General features: G+C 35.1%; 1 protein-coding gene across 1 annotated transcript in view; it reads left to right on the forward strand.

Annotated features, from left to right (window-relative positions):
- The first annotated feature begins 296 nt into the window (after positions 1-296).
- Positions 297-20721, forward strand: part of LOC120629310 (sodium-independent sulfate anion transporter-like) — a 52645-nt gene continuing 32220 nt past the window's right edge. Inside the window, exons 1-5 of the mRNA XM_039898218.1 lie at positions 297-444; positions 6048-6225; positions 9170-9365; positions 11662-11882; positions 18150-18327. Of these exons, the coding sequence (XP_039754152.1) occupies positions 6049-6225; positions 9170-9365; positions 11662-11882; positions 18150-18327 (772 nt within the window). The 5' untranslated portion in view covers positions 297-444; position 6048. The remainder of the gene's footprint in view (positions 445-6047; positions 6226-9169; positions 9366-11661; positions 11883-18149; positions 18328-20721) is intronic.

Raw genomic sequence — 20721 nt, forward strand, 5'->3', positions numbered from 1 at the left:
TATTGTATAATCTGATCATTAAAAATCGATTAGTTATTTTTCTTTTCTTTATAAAAAGAGATTTTAGGCTATCTATCCAAAGATATAATATATCTAATTATTTTTAATCATTTCAAAGAGCTATTTTTGTAACTCGAAATTTGTCGTGAGGAAAATTATTAGACAGCATGACTGAGGTAGTATGGTACTACTTAGTACAAGGCAGTTAACATTAAACCGTTGCCTACTGCGCATGCGAAAAAGTTTTCGTGCACGCCCAATAATATGACAGGTGACACATCGCGGAAAACAAAATGTTTTTAAAGTGAAAAAAAAAATGTTCGACTTTAGTGAATAAAAAAAAAACTCATAAGTGTTACACAAAATATAAGGTGTATTTTTGAAAACGTAATAAAATTTAAAATTGTTTTAATTGTTCTTTATCAATGCGGGAAAATTGTGCAGGTACATAATTAAGTGAAATTTTAATGATAAGCTAGATAGTTTTATCTTTTAATTAATATGACTAACCTACATTGACAAAATGTTTATTTTCATACAATATATTAATTTTTGTTGAAAATTTGACACTTAACAATATCACTCGAGACGTCTCCGTGTTTTAAATTTTTCGGCTGAAATTACCGACTTACCTACACTTTTGTCCAACTAGAATTATTACATATGTGGGTTCGTTACGTAAAAAGTGTGAATTAGTTTAAGGCATCCCATGTGACATCATCTGCTTACACGATATTTTTTTTATAAGTTATATTTACTATTAGATTTCACGTATCTCACAAATAACAGAGATCTTTTATTTGTAAGATACGTGCATATGTATAGTCAAACAGTCTCAAGGTTATAGTCAGTCATCCTCGGTTTTTAATATCCCACAGCTAGGCACACGCCAAGCTCTAAAACCCTCATGGGACTCTCCAGGATATAAGAGCATAGCCTCACCACACTGCTTTAATGCTGATTGGCGGGCTTCAACAATTGTTATTACTTGTTAGTTATAAAATCCGACTATATATATAGTTATATAAGTGCCTAACTCCGGCTGGCACTAATAATTTCTTGAGATAAACCAAATTCTTATAAATAATGGCTAGGACCGAAACTTTATGAAAAATAAGTGGGTAGTAGTAGTACAGAATATACGACTTTAAAATGTTTATTTAGTAATATAGGTATTATTTAGTAACTATAATATGATAATTCGATATAACGGAAAATAGGTGAATAAGCAGTTATAGCCAATCGGGCAAGGCTTCGGCTTCCCTTTCGGGGGACCGAGTTCGATGCCCGGCACGCACCTTTAACTTTCCGGAGTTACGTGTGTTTTTATTTTTAGCATTTAATATCACTTGCTTTACCGGTGAAGGAAAAATACTGAGGAAACCTGCATGTCTGAGAGTTCTTTATTATGTTCTCCAGGGCGTGTGAAGTCCGCCAATCCGCACTTTGCCAGCGTGGTGGACTACGACTCAAAACCTTCTCATTCTGAGAGTACACCCGCGCCTTGGACCGTTAATGGATTGATGGTGATGATTTGAATACGACTCTACATTGTAGATTTAATCCGCTTTAATACCAACAACTAATACCACTGGTATTTGTTTGAACTTATGTATTTTTTTATTCTGAACAGATTCCACTCTATTGGTACTTACTTATGCTCATACTAAGGTGAGTTCGCGCTAAGTAATCATGGAATAAAAAAGTCTACTGGGTTTTATCTGTATAATTGTATTTAATCAGTTTTTGCGGTAGTATTTGTGAGAGATTTTTTATTCGCCGGTTTTACAATACCTAAGAAATAGGTATTCTCTTTTATTTTTTATGTGCACGGCAATGGTTTTTTATTAGAATTAAATTGGTTTCACGGAAATACTACGCGACTTTAAATTACAAAATAGCATGATTGAAACTACAAGCCAAGCGTTTAAGTCAGATATAATAGTCATGTTTATGTCCCACAGCTGAGCAAACTCCTCTTTCATTAAAATGTGGGTCTTATAGGATAGAACAAATTTAAATATAAAAGAATTACTATTCATCATTATTAACCAATAACCGGCCCACTACAGGGCATGGGTCTCCAGTCAGAATGAGAAGGGTATAGGCCGTGCTCCACCATGCTGCCCAATTGCGGATTAGAGGACTTCACACGCTTTTTATACGAAAATACTCAGGCATGAAGGTTTTCTCACAATGATTTCCTTTCGCTGTTAAAACTACTTATATTTAATGGTTTTAAAACTCCTAAACTGTTAGGTGCGTTAGTTAAACACATAGGTGCGTGACGAGGATCAAAATCGGTCCCTCCGAAAGGAAGGCTTGAGTATATTCGTAAGAATAATCGAAGCCGACGGTTTAACGTGCTCTCCGAATTTCTGCGGTGGACTATGCCAATTTCCAAACTTCGGACTAACATTTTTTTTAAAGAAAACTCCATTATAAACAGCTTTTGGCTCGCCACGGGAATCGAACCCTAGAACTCAGGATTCGTAGTTGAAAATGCTAAACTAGAACACAGTTTTAGCAACTGTTCACAGCCACATTTAAACCTAATTGAGTTTAAGTGAATAGGTATATATAAAGATTCAATTAAGTGTATTTCCAACGGATTCTCAGAAGGCGGAGATTATGAATTCAATGTAAACTTGTTTTTGAGGATTTTTCTGTCAAGTCTGTATATAATAGATTAAGATGCTTTTTTTACCAGATATAATTCTACACGATTGTCAGAAAATATGTTACGGCTAGAATTCGCTAATTGGAATAGCGTTATCTTCAAACGTCTTCTTTACATCATCATATAAACTCAGTACCGGCGCACTACAGGGCACGGGTCTCCTTAAACAATGAGAAGGGTTTTAGGTCGTGGTCTACCACGCTGGCTCAGTGCAGATTGATGGACTCCACAACCCTTTGAGAACATTGTGGAGAACTCTCGGGCATGCAAGTTTCCTCACGATGTTTTCCTTCGTCGTTGAAGCAAATTATAATATTTTAATTACTATAAATGAATGACATGACTTCGTAGAAAAGAAAAGTATTCGTGCTGGGATTCAAACTCGGGCCGCGAGGAGTGGAATCGAAGCCCTACTCACTAGGTTATCACCGCTTCTATAATTAAAGCTTTGCTAATTCTGCTTGACTTACTTACTTGTAAATATGAGAAGGTTTTAGCATAACAAGTCCTAATTGCAATGAGAGAAATCCTCAAACGAACGCTTCGTTGGTGTGATAAAGCAAAGCTTCCACTAATTGGGTCGCATCACAACGTATGACTTTTACCAAAAAGTGTGGGGTTACCTATTTATTATACATATATATGTTTTCTTTTTGATACACACCAATTTCTCTGCTGTTTCGTGGCTTTATTTCTTATCTAGTAGTATCTGATGCTCGCGGATGGGTTCCATTAAAATTTAGTTAGCTTTGATTTTTAAAACTTCCTTAAACCTTAATGGTAGGGGTAAAGTTAATATAAACACACCGATGTCCTTGACATGTTCGTTACGTATGGTGCTAGGCATCTGTGTGCATATATTGCGTGCGTGTTTGACTTCTTGAATGGGTTAAATATTGTGATTTCGTGACTCTATTTAATTGCTAGGGATAGAAATGTATTCCCCCGAAAATGAGGCCGAATTCTAACCACTAAAACTAGCATAGGTTATTAATATAAATATTTAAAAAAAACATCAAAATAATTATAACAGTGACTTGAAATTGCATTTGAACGCGTGTGCGCATTTGAACCTGTGTGTGTGTATTATAGTTTTAAATATTATCTAGGTTAGATTTTATTTAAAACCTAACCTAACCTTTTTACTTTGCCATATCTGTGACTTTATTTGACCTTAAATATAAACACAGCTTAAGTCATCTTAGCTAAACTTTAGTGTAACACGTTACGTTTAAAATCACAAAGTCGCGATATATTGTCCAAGCATTTTAGGAAAATGTGCCTTATTTTTGTAACCCAATATTGCTGGAAGTTGGTTTTATGATGGCGTTGGTAAACATAGGAGCTTGGCTGTAACCACCAAGTTTGAGCTAATTAAACTGATCTCGATTGGTAATTGATTTACCTCTACCTCATTGATCTAGTTGTTAGCATGTTTAACTGGAGATCCTGGGTTCGAATGCTAACTATTGGGGGTTTTCTGTTCAATATATTTTCGGTGATAATTTAATACATTACATTTTAATTAAAAGTATTTACGCAGGTATGACGATTTACTCTGTCCGCCGCATGTAAATGCTTTTTGAAATTTGGTCAAGCTACAAATTGATAGAATTTATGAGAAAAGAAAACATAATGTTTGTAAACATCAAACAATACCACTGAACAAAACATAACAATAACACCCAAAAGTAAATTTACCACTTAATATGTGAAGCATGCCAAATATCGATATATTAACACAAGTGACATATTTTTTTACTTGTATATACCTATTCATACAGCTTTGTGAGAATTTGTTGAAAGGTTCCGTCATGGGCCCGTTATAACTATGTTGTGGAAACTTCCGTTGGAACTATTGTCGTCTTTTAAAAACATACCTGATTTGGGGTATTATAACAGGGATATAATCTTAATGATGCGGTATTAGCCTAGTGTGTAAGGCTTTCGATGTGTCGCTTTCGGAGGGACAGAGTTGGATCCTCGGCATGCACTAATAACTGTTTGGGGTTTATCAATAGTCTATAACAGTTGGCCTGCTTAACTAAATTGCGCTCCTAATGTGAGGGTTTGCTCATAATCACCACGTTGGATTATACCAGTAGGTACCTACATGATTCAAAAAATTCAAAATTAACACTTGAACTTGACTTAATTTGAAGCACTGTTGAAACGTTAAGTCTGTCTGTGTGTTGCGAATACCACCGGTTCGGGAGGCAGATTCTACCGAGAAGAAGCCGACAAGAAACTTAGCAGTTGCTCTTTTCCAACATCAACAATTTTCATTTTACATTTTAACATTCATTTTTCTATCTTGTGAGAGATGAAAGCGGAGCCGGATGCTTCCAAGCAACCTTGTCATTAAGAAATTCATCAATTGTGTAGTAACTACGCTATAATAAATGTGTTTTAACGTATTCTTTAAACTCATGCATTAGTAGGTCCAAAATGACCTTAGGAATCATATTATAAAAGCGTATGTATACATGGTAGTAGTAGTGCCGAGAACGCTGCTCGTTCTTCGTTTTATTCCCTAAATTTCAGAATAGTTTGCAGTTAAGTATCAGTAAAGTTAAAAAAAGGCGCGCCTGCAACAAAGTTGCAAGCCTGAGAGTCTCCATTCTGAAAGACGTTTGTGGTCCAAAAATCTGACTGAGCAGATTTGGACGTGTTGGACTCTATCTTATCTTATACCCTTCTCATTTTGAGAGGAGACCCGTGCAATGTAGTGGGCCGGCAATAGGTTGATAAATAAGGTATACAAGTACCTGCTTTTGTTTAAATGGTACCTAGGTTATAAGAACAGTTCTCAAAAGTGCGTTTTAAGTCCTAGCTATGAAGTAAGAAAAATAATGCAAACGATACAAATGCGCGTTTTTGTGATATTCATTGCATAATGTTGAGAACCCGCCCGATGTCTTATGCATATTGAATACAAGAGATATGAATTTGAGTTCTTACTTCGTATTACATAATTCCCGCTAGAGCTCATACCGAAATCTCTTCACAACGGTTCCACGCGGCCTGTTCTATCACTTAATATTTTAAATTTTAAAGCGAGAGACTTGTGACAAATTGCTTAAATGAAATCTAGGTACAGCTTAAGTAAATCTGCCAGATTAGCAAAGGAAAAAATCTTGGCACTATCAAATGGGCTTCTGACTCGTTGTTCAAGTAGTTGGCTACTGATCACAAGATACTGGGTTCAATCCCCGGGATTTGTTTTTAATCTTTAAGTGTTGAGCGTTTCTCACAAGGAATGTTCAAAGGTTGCTGACCGCGAACATACCGAAAGGTTAACATACTATGTTCCTAAGAAGTACGTGAACTGTATGTAGCAAATGGCTTCAAAGTTATTTTCTTACAGAATGGTACTGAAAGTAGACCCCCGGCAGCTAGTCGGGAGGGTTTTACCTATACTACGCTGGTCGAGAAGCTACAATGCTGAGACTGGAATTGGAGATTTGATAGCTGGAATTACTGTAGCACTTACATTGATACCACAGTCTATCGCCTACGCTTCACTAGCTGGTTTTGAACCACAGGTAAAAGTAACATTTTTTTTTGTAAGGTTCCAATAGGACCTAAGCCTTTGACGTGTATCTCGTCAAACGTAATAAATTGATTTTGAAACTTTCCCAGAATATGTATTTCTATCGGCGCTATAACAACAAATAATAAAAATTAATAAGTTAAAAGTAAAGGTGACAAGAAACGTTTTTTTGGTATTTTATGACACGTCGATGTTAATAATGTAAATATGTATTAGGTATCATATTACATGTTGGTCCGGAACCCTTCTTTTTCATGTCCAACCTACACTTAGCTAGTTTTTCTAAACTAGCTTTCCTCGTGCGGAATTTAGATATATATCCTTGCTGGTATAAAAAGCATAAAAACAAGTGTAACTAAATCATCCAAGACTGCAATAAATAAATTGAAATCGGACAATCTAGGAAGATTTTGTCTTCTTAACATAAAGTTGTTATCGCAATCACGTTCTTGGAATTACTCACTCATAATAATATGTGTAATTATAAGAACGTGGTTTTTTACTTATTAAATAAATACGAATCGTCATATTTACAAAATGCTACTGAAAATATTTGCGGATCAGTGACATATTTCCTTGGAATGCGGTAATTGTGACAGAACTTGTGTAAAAACTTTGCCTATGATCGATTTATTAGTCTTCACATTATGATGTGTAAATGTTAAACTTGTTCATTTAAACCAAATTGTAAGTTTATTGATTAATATTAAAATTAATAATAGCTTGTGGTATAAATCATAGAATTTTCTTTAGTTCGGAGAAATAAAAATTTTCCCTTGGGATTAAAAAACAAATTCAACTATAGTGGAAAAGTTCCGTCTGTTTTTCCAGGATCCCACCAATACATCTAGACTTGGTGACAATGAGACCTCTTAGGAAGTTATACGTTTCAATTCAAAACTGTTATTTTCCAAATCAGTTTATCATTTCTGAGGTAACAAATAACAAAAAAAATACAAACAATAAATGCTATGAAGAGATACCCATTGCTTAGTGGTGGACTTCCATTGGCTAACATACAACAGTGACAAAATGAAGTTCTTAGAAAAAAGGCACAGGTTCCTGTCGTTGTGCTATTTAGAAGCCCCTTCTAAAACCTCACCTTCATAAGTAACACCATAAGTCGTACTACGTTATTTTTTTCAATTTCTTAACGATAATTCCGTACTTTAATAGGAAATGTAGCATTGCCAGTTCTATATAGCAGAGTTGAAGTAAGTCAAAGAAAACGAACACGTAAAATTCGAAACTCTTAACTTTTATAAAAGCTGAATCATTTAGTTTCAGTGCAGTTCGTCTAATGGATTTTTATCAGGCGTGTAGAGTCTTAGTTGAAATACAGAAAAGTCACTTTACTCATTTGTTTTTGTTAGATTTCCTAACGAGTTTACAGGCTAAAACAAAAGTTTATTTGTGATAGATATAATAATTTAAAAAAAACGTAATTAAAACTGTAATATATTTTCAACCTTTCAATAACAAAGCGTTTGTACTAAATATTATAATGGGATGTAACCAAATCCACCGTCAATGTGTATTTAAGGTATATTGTCACACCAAGTTAGTGTATCACATTTACACTAACGTGGATCTTATTACATTGATTTTAGGTTCAAATAGATTACCACACAAGTGTTTTATAATATCTCGATAAAATTTTATTTGTACCTCATTGCAATTAACATGTATATAGACGAAGAATTCTTTCTTCTTCTTAGTGCAATGAAAATGGTACGTTTTTGCTTCTAAGTGTGTTAAAAGACGCCGTAAAACGCGTGCACATTGGTCATAACACTCTCGGCTCCCATAATGCGCTCTTCAGCTTGCATAATATCGCTTGAGTGTAATGACCAACACAGCACACTAGTATCGCAAAGTACTAAAGTACTATTATAAAAATGACGGCCGACTGGCGCAGTGGGCAGCGACCCTGCTTTCTGAGTCTTTGGCCGTGGGTTCGATTCCCACAACTGGAAAATGTTTGTGTGATGAACATGATTGTGTCTCGGTGTTTATCTGTATATTATAAATATTTATGTGTATTATATTCATTTTTTATGACCATCTATTTTAGTATCCATAACACAAGCTACGCTTACTTTGGGGCTCATAAAAAACAAAAAAATCAGCTTATATTCCTTTCAAATACTAAGTAGGTACCGAATAGACTTAGGATGATTGAGGGTGAATCTGGTAATACACTCTTTCAAGTTTACTTGACAGACATAATATGAAATAACGACACCAAAACACTATTGAACCACTTTTCAAAAGTCATATTATATAGTCATAGAATAAAATATGTATAGTATACAATTGATTTATGGAAAGTAGTTATTAGTGATCAAAAATTAAATTGAATTCATCCGGAAGCAATCTAAACTAATCGAGTTCTATTTTAGTTAGAGCTATTGTTAAAAGTAATTTTATATAAAATTTTCCCGTTATTAGATCTCTATGCGATATAATATTTTATAGCCTTTGTACTCGTAATTACGTCAAGGTTTAATATTTATCACTTTGAATCAGTTAACAAAACACAATTTATAGTTTTTGTTTAAAACGAGCATGCTAGTTTTCTTTTTAAGTTAAAATAGTTAACTTAGCAGAATTTTAAGCTATTTCAAATTAGGAAATTTCAAAATAAGGCAGATGCCATAAGTATAGTAGAAAGGAACCTGGCAAAACACGGATCAGAACAGAAGTAAAATATAAGAGCCGATACTAATAGCGCAATATTATCAAAGTAGACTTCTTACAGGAGAGCGTTCAGCAGATCAGAGCGCTCTACTTTAAGATTTCTTACAGTCTTTTATATCAAAATTATCAAAGATCTAAGATTAGAAGACGTTAATAAAAAGATATTTCTTAATAATATTTAGGTAATAACCTAAATATTATTAAGTCATAATATCAACGTAACCTAAATTTTCCAGTATGGTCTCTACGCGTCTTTCGCTGGCAGTTTCGTGTATGCAGTAATGGGAACCTGTCCGCAAATCAACATAGGTCCCACAGCATTACTATCTCTCCTAACATTCACTTACACAAATGGAACGAATCCTGATTTTGCGATTCTGCTCTGCTTCATCGGCGGCATTATTCAGTTAATAGCTGGGATTGTACAGCTAGGTATGTATTTTTTGTTTGACCGTTCACTTTCTGTTCAGTTATTGCATTGATTTTTGATTACAACGACAAAGCCTTTGGCCCTAGCACTGAACTTAAGGTATTCTCACAGCAAGTCAATTATTGGTCAATGGTTAAGCAAAACATCGTGAGGAAACCTGCATTCCTGCATGCCTGTGAGAGCTATCAAGCTCTGCACAATTTTCTCAAAGGTGTGTGAAGTACGGCCTCAACTATTCCGATTGTGGGAGGAGACGCGTGCTCTATAGTGGGCCGGTAACAGGTTGATATGATGAGTTTATGGTCTATCGTCGGCCTTGTTTGTGTAGTGATAAGGATAGCATAGCTATATCGCATAACACGCTATGCAGACTATGGATCATGCAAAGCATTTTTTTAATATTAAGAAATTCACCGCAGGAGTAAGCAGTGAAGTTGCTATTCTACGTTAAGCGGTCGATCCAAAGAATTAAAGGACATTCGCATCAAGGCAGCGTTAAGGGTGTTAGGTCATTGTTTGAGATTTTTAAAGTGTACTTAGGCTAGAGGCTGTTATCGATAGAGCACCCCTTAATTTTGCTTTGCCAAAGTTAGTGTTAAATAGGACAGACTTATGAGGGTCACATGTCTTATCGTTTTAACTATTTCTAAAGTCTGCGGTGAGGCTAAGCATGCTACATACATCTAAGACTGTGATGTGAATTTTTCTAAACTTATGCATAGCAGAATCTTTAATTTGCAATTTATTACTGTGAGATTAATGACTTAAAAAATAATAGAATCTTTAATTTGCAATTTATTTATTACTAAGACTTAAAAATCTTCTAAAAACTTAAATTTCACTTACATGCTTATGTTATAAGGGTTGCTTAACCTTAAAAAAAGATTTGTGTTATGTTTGAAGTATTTACACGCAGTGACTGCGTGCTGGACGGCGCGGTGTTCAAGATTGCAACCAATCACAGGACTTGTTTGAACGCTCACCTCTTCTTATTGGCCACACAAATTTGAACGCCGCTAAGAACGCAAATTGGAAGCAGGCTTCTATTGGTTCATTTTGTGAACTATTTTTGAGGCCTGTGCCAGACTCAAAGATAACTTCTATACCGACTTTGTCTGAATTCCAGAGTAAAGTCGGATCACACCTATAGATATCAGCCTGAATTTTACTGAGAGAGGAAGTAACTATAAGCCTAGTAGTAGAAGACTGGGCTGATGATGATGATGAATTTAACCTGGCTAAGTTTGTTGGGGGCTCTTCTTAGACCAGGGCGCGTTTGGAACCCTACTAGCTTTAGTTTTAAGTTATCACCATCACTCACATATTTGTAACATGTTAAATGTATGAACGCTTCATAAGTGCCTGTAATATGGTCTACATGAATAAAACGTTTATGAATTTTGTATTTTTTGAATTTTGAATTAAGAAGCATAGCGATTAACATTCTCTGACCGGCATAGTACCCTGCTAACGTGATCGTAATCTGAAAAATATTTGTGAATTTGATTGAGAATGAAATTTAAAGTGAATGGAAGTCCACAGCTTTGTTCCAGAGAAGAAGTCACGTAACGGAAATCAAACTTTGTTGACTTTGTATTTGTTTTTATATCACGACTAATAATTTACCCCTTTCCATGGCTTGTAGTGGGTGCAACAATAATCCGAAGCTGCGAGTAATCCGATTTCTATCCACTCACATACAGTTGAGTTATTGAGGATTATCTATGACAGAATTGCAATTTGCAATGGGTTGCAATACCAGGATTTTAATATTTTTATTTTTTTTAATCTGCGATTATGCGTCATGGTATTTGATGTTAAAATTGGAATTTGCAATACTGTGATGTGGGCTTACACCGGTGATTATAGTCAACTTATTAATGAACTGAAGGATGAAATCCCTTTGTGTGCATGCATTTAATATTACCCGCTTTACAAAGCCTGTTGGACTCCTGTCCTTATCATCATTATCGACCTATTACAAGACACTGCACTCTTTTCCGAATGAGAATGTACGGAATGTTAGACTTCACACACCCTTGAGAACGTTACAGAGAACTCTCAGAAATCCAACTTTCCTTACAATGTTTTCCTTCACCGATAAAGCAGGTGATATTTTGAGTGTCTAAAAAACGCACATAACTCTGAAAAGTAAAAATGCTTGCCGGGGATCGACTCAGTGCCCCGAAGAGGGAAGCCAAAGCTCTAACAAACAATAGGCTATCACTGCGTTTTTCCCTATAATAAAAAAATAAAAACTACAATATTACTTGATTTTTAAATAATGTTTAATTTCAGGTTTCCTCGTCGAGTTTGTATCATTACCAGTTGTGTCCGGTTTCACATCCGCCGCGGCTATTACTATCGCCTCTTCTCAGATAAAAGGTCTATTTGGCTTGAAGTTTAATGCAGAGACTTTTATATCCACTTGGGGTGGCGTGTTCCATCACATAAGACAGACAAAAATGGAAGACACACTTCTTGGATTGTCTTGCTGTATCGTTCTTATGGGAATGAAAGTGAGTTTTTTTTTTTGTTATATTAACTCCAAAATACAAGAAAGCATTTATGATGCACTCTATAAGCATTTATGATTTTGTTTTGACTCTACCACTGGTTTGGAAGGCAGATGCTACAGAGAAGGAGCCTGCAAAAACAGCAACAGTTGCTCTTTTCAACAATTTTTACTTTCACTTTTCTATCTCGTGAGAGATGAACCCGAAACCGGATGGTTCCAAGCGACCTTGTCATTAAAAAATCTATAAATTTTATACTAATAAATGTGTTTTAACATATTGTATAAGCTTATGTAATGGTACCAATCATTAATTTTTAAAATATTTAAAAGCTGCTAGGTATAGAACAAACCGCAAAATAAAGCTAGATGATTAATTTTTTTATTGCAAGGTTATTTAGTCAACAATTAACTTTCTTTATTTCAGTGAATATTTGCCTTACATAATAAGTTGTAAGTCAAATAGAATAAGTGAGTCTAGGTATCTGCGTATAAGTTGGGAGCGTATACTTGGTTAGGCAAAAGTGTTGGTCTAAATTCTTTTTAAAAATTGATAAAATAGTAGTAGTTACATAATACAACTGACGTCACAATACTCGTGGTCACAATTCTATGTTATTCTCGTAATCATTATGATCGCCGGTTCTCTAATTGTGGGCAATTGCTCTCTACCGGTCCTTTGTTAGTAAGTAAACGTTTTTCTCAGGCGTATTACATCTTCTTTACCGTGTATTTTGGCGCCCAATTCACACATTATCTTAATGTTACTTGGATTACGTACTTATGGAATGTCGTTGGATGCGTATCTAATTGTTTTGTCATTCACTCACGGTTACCTGCTAGTACACGACTGACTAAAAAGGAGTGTAAAGTTTTTAGCCTTCATGCGTGTATGTATGTATACATGTAAAAAAAAAAATATTGAAATAGGACCGCACTTTTGAAGCGTACATTATGCAGGAAGTTGGTAAATGGTAGTGATATGCTGGTGTTAGAAGGGCTCCATTTGGACTCTGGTCTCAAAAGAAACCCACAACAAACGTAGCTGCAGGGCTAACACGGGCAGGAGATGAAAATTATATCCTCCGATTATATCCCCTAACTAGGGTATACTCGTAATTAAGATGTCCACCTGCTTAAGCACGTGAACATGGAATAGGAGAAGTTTACCCCCGTTTATCATTACACATATATTATTTGGATATTATTTTTTCTTGTGCGCCAGTGCTCTGAGAGTTAATAAAGCTGTGGGAGGAGATCAATTTGTATCCTTTCCCTGCAGTGGCGTGCATAGAGGGTATGCACAGGGTATGCAGACTATATGAAATGAAGAGAATCGCCAATACGAGTTATAAATACTCAAGGGTAGGCTTTCTATAACTCTTACAATGCCTATCCTTAAAATTATTATAACTCGCACTGGAGATTTTCTTCACTTTAAATCATCTGCATACCCTGTGCATACCCTCTATGCACGCCACTGTTTCCCTGGGGATATAATTGTCTCCTGCCCATGCTAGCCATGCTGGGCGTAATAAGTGTAAACCATTAAATTTTCAATGTAAAGTTTTTTTTCCTTTGACAAAATTTAGCTCGTATTTGTATCCTGGAGCAAACTGGACAGGATACTTGTTATCTTGTACCAGGACAACGGAAGATTAAAAACCCTTTGTTAACTACGCACGTCTACTCGCTAAATTGATCTTGGCAAAATATTGTAAATACATTTTTTGCATCCAGCTCGTCTAGCATGGGCAGGAGACAATTATCTCCCCGGGGAAAGGATAAAAATTTATCTTCTCCCATAGCTTTATCAACTCTCAGAGCATTGGCGCACCGGTGGAAATAATATCCAAATAAATATATATGCAATATAAGACGAGGGTAAAAGTCCCCTATTCCATTTTCCCGTGCTTTAGCAGGTGGACATGTTAGTTATATCCCCAGTCAGGGGGTAAATCGGGGATATAACTTTTGTCTCCTGCCTATGCTTGCCCTGCTGGGGACAGACATATAAAGTTTGTGTGGAAGTTGATATCGTTATGATCGATTCTGAACACCGAATCTCGTGAAAAAGTAATTGCCGAATTTGAAAAAGCGTGCTAGGTGTCACGTACTTTTATTTTCCAACAATGTGGGGAACTGGGAATGGTGTTTTTTTGTCATTTTTACGATCTAAACTGTAGTTTTGTAAATAAACCCATCTGTTTTAGAATATACAAATATACTTTTTTACTAAATAGGCAGAAATTATCACTCCACAAGTTGATAGCATCTAAAATGTATTATATAAAAGTTTGTGATAAATGGATAACGACACCACGAGTTTCGTTTTTACAATTATGGAAACGGAACTTTAAAAACAATAAATTATATTTTACTTTCGCATGTACCTAAGCCCGTTAAAGTGCTCAACTAACTCCAATTTTGCGTTGAACAATCCCAGTGCACATTAAACTCTGTCGAGCTATCTAATTGCCCGCTCTATTGTTTGTGGACACTAATTTCACAACTTGCTACATCTCTCCAATCCACTAAGTGACCTCGTCGTAACTGCATTATGACGACAAAAATTCGCGTATGTTCAGATGTAAGAATCATAAGTCATAGAACCAATAAGTGCCCATACTAATACTAGGAATGGGACCGGCATTTCCAAAGAGTATACTTTCGAGGTCGACCCATTGCCATCAAATCAGAATCTTATGAGAGGATCCCCTGGCAACTTACAGAAAGCTTAAAATTTTATATCCACGTACCCAATGTGCAGAAGTGTGAGTATACCTTTTCTCTTTAATCAATCAATCGCAAATCGCAAATCATACTTACGAATAAACTTATTTTCTTTTCACCCTTCTAATGGCTACCGAACCGATTAAAGTTCTTCGTATTTCTCAAAGTGTAGTAGTTATCGTTCTTGAGAGCCTTTTAATTTTTTTTGCATATATTATCAACTGGTTGTAATTTGATATTAGTACGAAAACAATGTGGCCAATAGAATTATTTTTAGTCATTCAGAAAAATTCTATTGACAAAATTTTTTTCGTACCAATTTTTTTATGTATTAACAAGCCGCCTGATTGTTAATGGGCACCCATTGCCTATAAACAGAGCAACACTCCAAAGGGTATATGAGAGAGAATTCCTGATGCCCTGTACCCATCAGAGTCGTAGGTGCCTGTAATTAAACCGGCGACCACCATGTACCCTTCAGACTAGAACACAGCAATGCTATTTGATGACAGGAATGCTGCTTTGCGGCAGAAATAATAGAATAAAATTATATTCATCATCATCACTTCAACCGATTAAAGTCCACTGCGGCTCCCAGCGACTCGTTTGATGTCGTCTGTCCACCTCGTTGGAGGCCGACCAAAACTGCGTTTACCTGTGCGGGGTAGCCATTCCAACACCTTGGAACCCCAACGTCCATCGGCTCTCCGAGCTATGTAAAATTATATTATTATGTTTATTTTCAAAGTTATTCTTTATAAGATAATACTATTATAGCTTTATGACTTGATTAAACCTTATTACGTTCAGAACACTGGTAATTTCAGTTCAAATGAACCCCCAGAGGAATGTAATTGCCCTGTTGTATTGTTTGTCGGCAGTAGTTACACAACTTGTAAGATCGCAGTGCCAGACCACTTTATTATGTAGATTATCTTCGCGAATCTCTATAGTCTATGCAGCTTCGAATAAAAAGTTACTGCTCTTCCTTCCAAAGTTATGACTGTTGTAACATAACTTTTTGAATTAGTTTTCTTGTAACTTGTAGTTCGTAAATGCTGAATATGGAACTAAGTAGGTACCTTTATTTTTAATGGGTCTCAGTTTGACGAAGTTAAGTTAAAAAGTTTTCGTTGCACCTTATTAAATGAAAATTAGCTACTGTGTAACTGCTAGAATACTCACCACCAGGTAGCCAGCTAAAAAGTTTCAAATTTATAGCATCGTCGCAAGTAGCCTGTATTATAAAAGTTATATTTCGGAGAGTGTGCTCAGGAACTACGGCAATCGAGCGCTTTTCTTACTCGTTTCTAATGCGCACTGCAACGCCTGCCCTTCCAGCTTCCGTTTTCCTAACCACTTATAGTGAGAGTACTTTCAAATCAAGAGTCAAGGTATTTTCTAGACAAGCGTGCTCCATCTTAGGCTGCATCAAATTTGATAATGTTGGAATGGAATTCTCGATAACAGAAATTTTGACACCGGCTGTTTAAGAAGACCTCTTATGAGACTGATAACTAGACTTTAACGTTTACGTTTTGTGTTTAGGAACCTCTTCTTCACTGGCGAAAACACTGTGTAGTACCACAACTTCTTATGCTTCAATGTTAGTCCCACTTAATTCTGTATGACATATAACCAGTAATTATATTGAATCACCATCACCGACTACCCACCTTGTATAACGTTGTTGATTTGATCGAATCTTTCATATAAAAAAACACCTATTGCGAAATGAACAGTTATGAAGTGCAATCACAGATCCAAAGTAACTGATCCTAGAAGCAAAAGCGTAGAATTGCCCGTTGTATTGTTTGTAGACACTAGTTTCAGAACTTGTTCCAACTGAGTCGACTTCACTAAGTGGATAATCTTGTAGTATCTGTGTATTGCGACACGAATAAAAAGTAACTGCTATTGCTTCTCCCGGATATAGTATGATATTATAATATCAACAACTTTCTGATCTTGTATTGCCGTCATTGCAACTTTGTCAGGACGAAATAAAGGAATATATTTAAAACATGAACTGGCACTGCAGCATTTCTTATTTTTATCGCGAGAATTAAATAGTTACAACTTTAATAAATAATCGTTTTATATTCAGGTATTTTGCAGTATAAGAACTCCTTTGTCAATAATATTGAGGTGTAAATCTGATTTATTCGAAATAACAGCTTCTCAATGAGCTTAATTTATTATAAGTAAAAGATAGACAATGCACACTTTAAATTTGTCTGGCTGCCTATCTGTTTGTTAGGTGGTATGACCGGAATGGAATTGTAATGGAATCGTTGGAAATTTTCATTTCGAAAATTCGCCCATAAAATGGTGAAATAAGAAAGAGTATTTATTTCGAAACTGCACGGGATGATATGTGTGCAATGGCCAACTTTACGTTAAGTTTATTTTTTCTTACCTATCTTATAATGTAATTAATCTTTTCATTACTACTGTAATAATTATTATAGATACTATAATAATGATTATAGATAGATACGTAATTCTTCGAATAATTAAAACACGTATTTGTACTGGATTGCATACCAGTGCAAATAAATGCTGTACATAAATTTTTGTCTCTAAACACTGGCCTCTCTCTCATATCTGAGTTGACTTCATTAATTGGACAATTTTGTATCTGTAACTGTGCTCGTGCTCCTCCCGAATTATTGTTATGAGAGTAACTTCGCAAAACTTATATTGCCGACGTTTATAACTTTGGCTGAATACGTAACAACTATGTTTTTAGTATTGTTGCTTTATAGTTAGATTGTTCAGAAGTCTTATAAAAATGACAAGATAGTAAGTATAAGTTTATAAAAACTTAGGTTTTTTTACTTGTTATTGTTGTTTCTTGTGCTAAAAGACAATTTTAAGGCGAGCGTTAATTCCTGACGCCTTGAAGGGTAAAAGACGATAAAGCCCATTAGAACTCAAGCCTAGTTCGCTTCAAGAGCCCTACTTTAGGAAACTTTTATAATAATAATAATAACATAATATTGTTTATTGTTCAATAAAACATGGGTACAACTTACATTACTTCTGCATTATAAGTACAACTTATAGTGTTCTTATACTTTACAGAAATCAAGTGTCCCTAAGCTAGGTATAAACCTGTGTTTTAAGCGACAGTGCTCTTCTTATAAATATGGCTCGTTTAACCAAAAAAAAAATGTAATTCGAAGGAATCGTAATTGTAGTCACAATTTTCATATTTATACTACGATTGACATTAAGAACGACTATTTTATAAGACTATAATACACATCTCAATTCAAAGGCTAAAACTCCTTTCAAAAAGATTGTGATAACTTTAGCTTGAAATTTATTAATTGTGAGGTGGTACGAAGTGTGACGGGTCAGATAGTATTAAACAATTATAAGAATCGAAGAAAATAAAGAATTAAAAAAGGCTGATGAAACTGATTGATTGTTTTAAACTAGTAGAGGTAGACTACTTCGTCTTGAGAACGTTGAATTAAAAAGCTGGAGTTTAGTCTAGAAACCATTCGAAAAAAAAACGTCTAATTTGCAGGCTCTAAAGGACATTCGACTGAAAGATCCCCAAGATGAAAAGGGACGCCGCAAAACAGTTATTTTACAAAGAAGTTTTTGGTTCGCGGGTGTTTCCAGAAATGCCGTTGTCGTTGTCCTGGCGTCGGTTATCGCTTACTTTGTTCACCAAGATAAGGAGGATCCTTTGATACTTACTGGTAAGTTTCTTATGCGTGGTGAATTAGTAGGATTTTTATTTTGATCTCTGAGCGCTTTGCCATCTTAGCAAAGACCATTCTGTCCGTTGAAACTGGAATTAAGATATACATTTTTGTCAGTTGCATTAATATGCATAAAAAAATTGAGGAAACCGACAGGATTTGAACCTGCGACTCTGGCAAAGCGGCCTGTGCTCTTTTGACAAAGGGGCTACGGCTCTCCTACCGCCGATGCCGAAATAAGTACATGCCTTTTATATTATATCAGTCTTATAACGAATGTAGCGCCATCTAGTAGGAAACATTCTAGTTTAGATTTACTTTTTAAAAGTCCTAAATACAATGAGACACTTTTAAATAGAGAGATGAAACATTACTATTTCATAATTTAATAATTTTTATTAGTATTATATATATTTACCTACACTTAGAGGAAACATCAATTTTATATATATATTTTTAAAAGGTGTCCATTTAATTTACTATAAACAAAATGAAAATTTCGAAACTACTGTATTGAAATTTACCGGAAATAGAATAAAAGGAGTCCATGAACTCGATGGGAAGAAAGAGCAGATTACATAACTCGATACTAGGCTTGACCAATAATGAGACGGAAATATTAATTTAACAGTGGGTCAAATTGCAGTAGGTATTGTGCATTTGACAATTGTGTTTTGTGAGGTGCATTGTAAGTGTATTGAAATTGATTAATTGGCGGCTTAGATAACTAATTGAGTTCAATTTAAAAAAATTAAAATTTTATTCACATCGTGTCCCAAAAGTTGGTCCTCACGTCTGGTGACCCAAGAGCTGGCGCTTATTTAGTCCAACGGAAAAGTTAAGCATCACAGAGGGGCAGCATTTTGGGTACCATGCCCATAAGTGAACAGTTAGACGGCTCATATTTATTGTAAATATTAATTTTAGTTTGTAACTATTACTTCCCTAGAAAATATATTTTTCGTTGGTTCACTATGAGAAAACCCTCCCGTTTTGAGAGGCCTTTAATAAAGCAGTGGAATGTCATAGTTCATTGATGGCAATAATTAAAAAGCTGAACAGTTTGTATTTTTGTTTGACCATTCAGTCGGATTAGATTTTTTTTTTATTTGATTGCTAAATTTTCGAGGAAGGTTACTACTACTATATATACTATTGAACATCAATCTTTCATCTTTTGGAGCTGTGTGAACAGACTAATATCTCTGCTGGGCGTAGCAATGCGGTGGGTCAGGGTATATTGTGTCAGGGCATGAGTTTTTTAAGATAACAATTTATAAATCAGTTCATCCAATAATTTTAATCAGTTAAGTTAGTATATTTTGAATTTCTAATGGGCGTGACGAAACATTTAGAAGTGTACACAGAATTTGTCAAAACCTACCATAATAATATAGTAGTTGGACTTAAAAAGAACAGAAATATATACGCTATTAAAAATCAGGCTACGATCTTAAGGCAAACGGAATAATATCTCTGGCAGGCGTCGCGACGCGGTGGGTCGGAGTATATTGTGTAGAATAGCATATGAATTTCTCACGATAAAATTTTACTTAGTTTATTATTTTTATGTTAGTTTATTTTAAACTTCTAATCGGCGTGACCAACCATTTAAAAGTGTGCACAGTATTTGTTAAAAACTATAATAATAATACAGTAGTTGGACGTAAAAAAGAACATAAAACTGTAATATTAAATAGCGGTAGCTATAAATGCAAAATATTTTATTTAGTTCTTTTTAACCTAGATTTTATTTATATTTTCATATCACTGCCTGTCTAATCCTTTACGCATGGCAGTGCATTTAATTTACAGTCATACAGTTTGTTCAAGCATAACAGTGAGATTTATTGTAAAGTACTTTCAGTTGTAGTAGGTAGTTCAGTTTATATTTTTGTCGCGTAGAGAGAAATATACGTGACGTGCACCAACCATACGGCGTATTATTTACGGTGTTGCACTGCACCAAGTTGTCTCTTTAGGATGATATTATGCTGTTTGTATTTTGCGAACCGTAAATTGTACGGAAACGGTATATGTAAAGTATAGAATTACATCAAACCTCGAAACTGAAATTTCGTTAGTAGTAACATACCAGTTACTGAGTCCAAACTTCTTACCATTCTTACGATGTAAAAAGTTTTTTCTTTACTTTTCAGTGTTATGAATGTTTTAAAAATAGGCAGAAATGTTCAGTGTGGCAATATAGGTCAAAGTCAAAGTCAAATATTTCTATAAACTCAAATTCAAATTAAACTTAACACAGGCACTTATGAAGCCTGAGCCTGAGGTGATGATGATAACTACATTCGTTAACTTAAAACAAAAGCTAGTAGGATTCCAAACGTGCCTGGTCTAAGAAGAGCCCACAACAAACTTAGCCGGATGTTT

Source organism: Pararge aegeria, chromosome 14 (genome assembly GCF_905163445.1).
Source record: "Pararge aegeria chromosome 14, ilParAegt1.1, whole genome shotgun sequence".
Lineage (NCBI taxonomy): Eukaryota > Metazoa > Arthropoda > Insecta > Lepidoptera > Nymphalidae > Pararge > Pararge aegeria.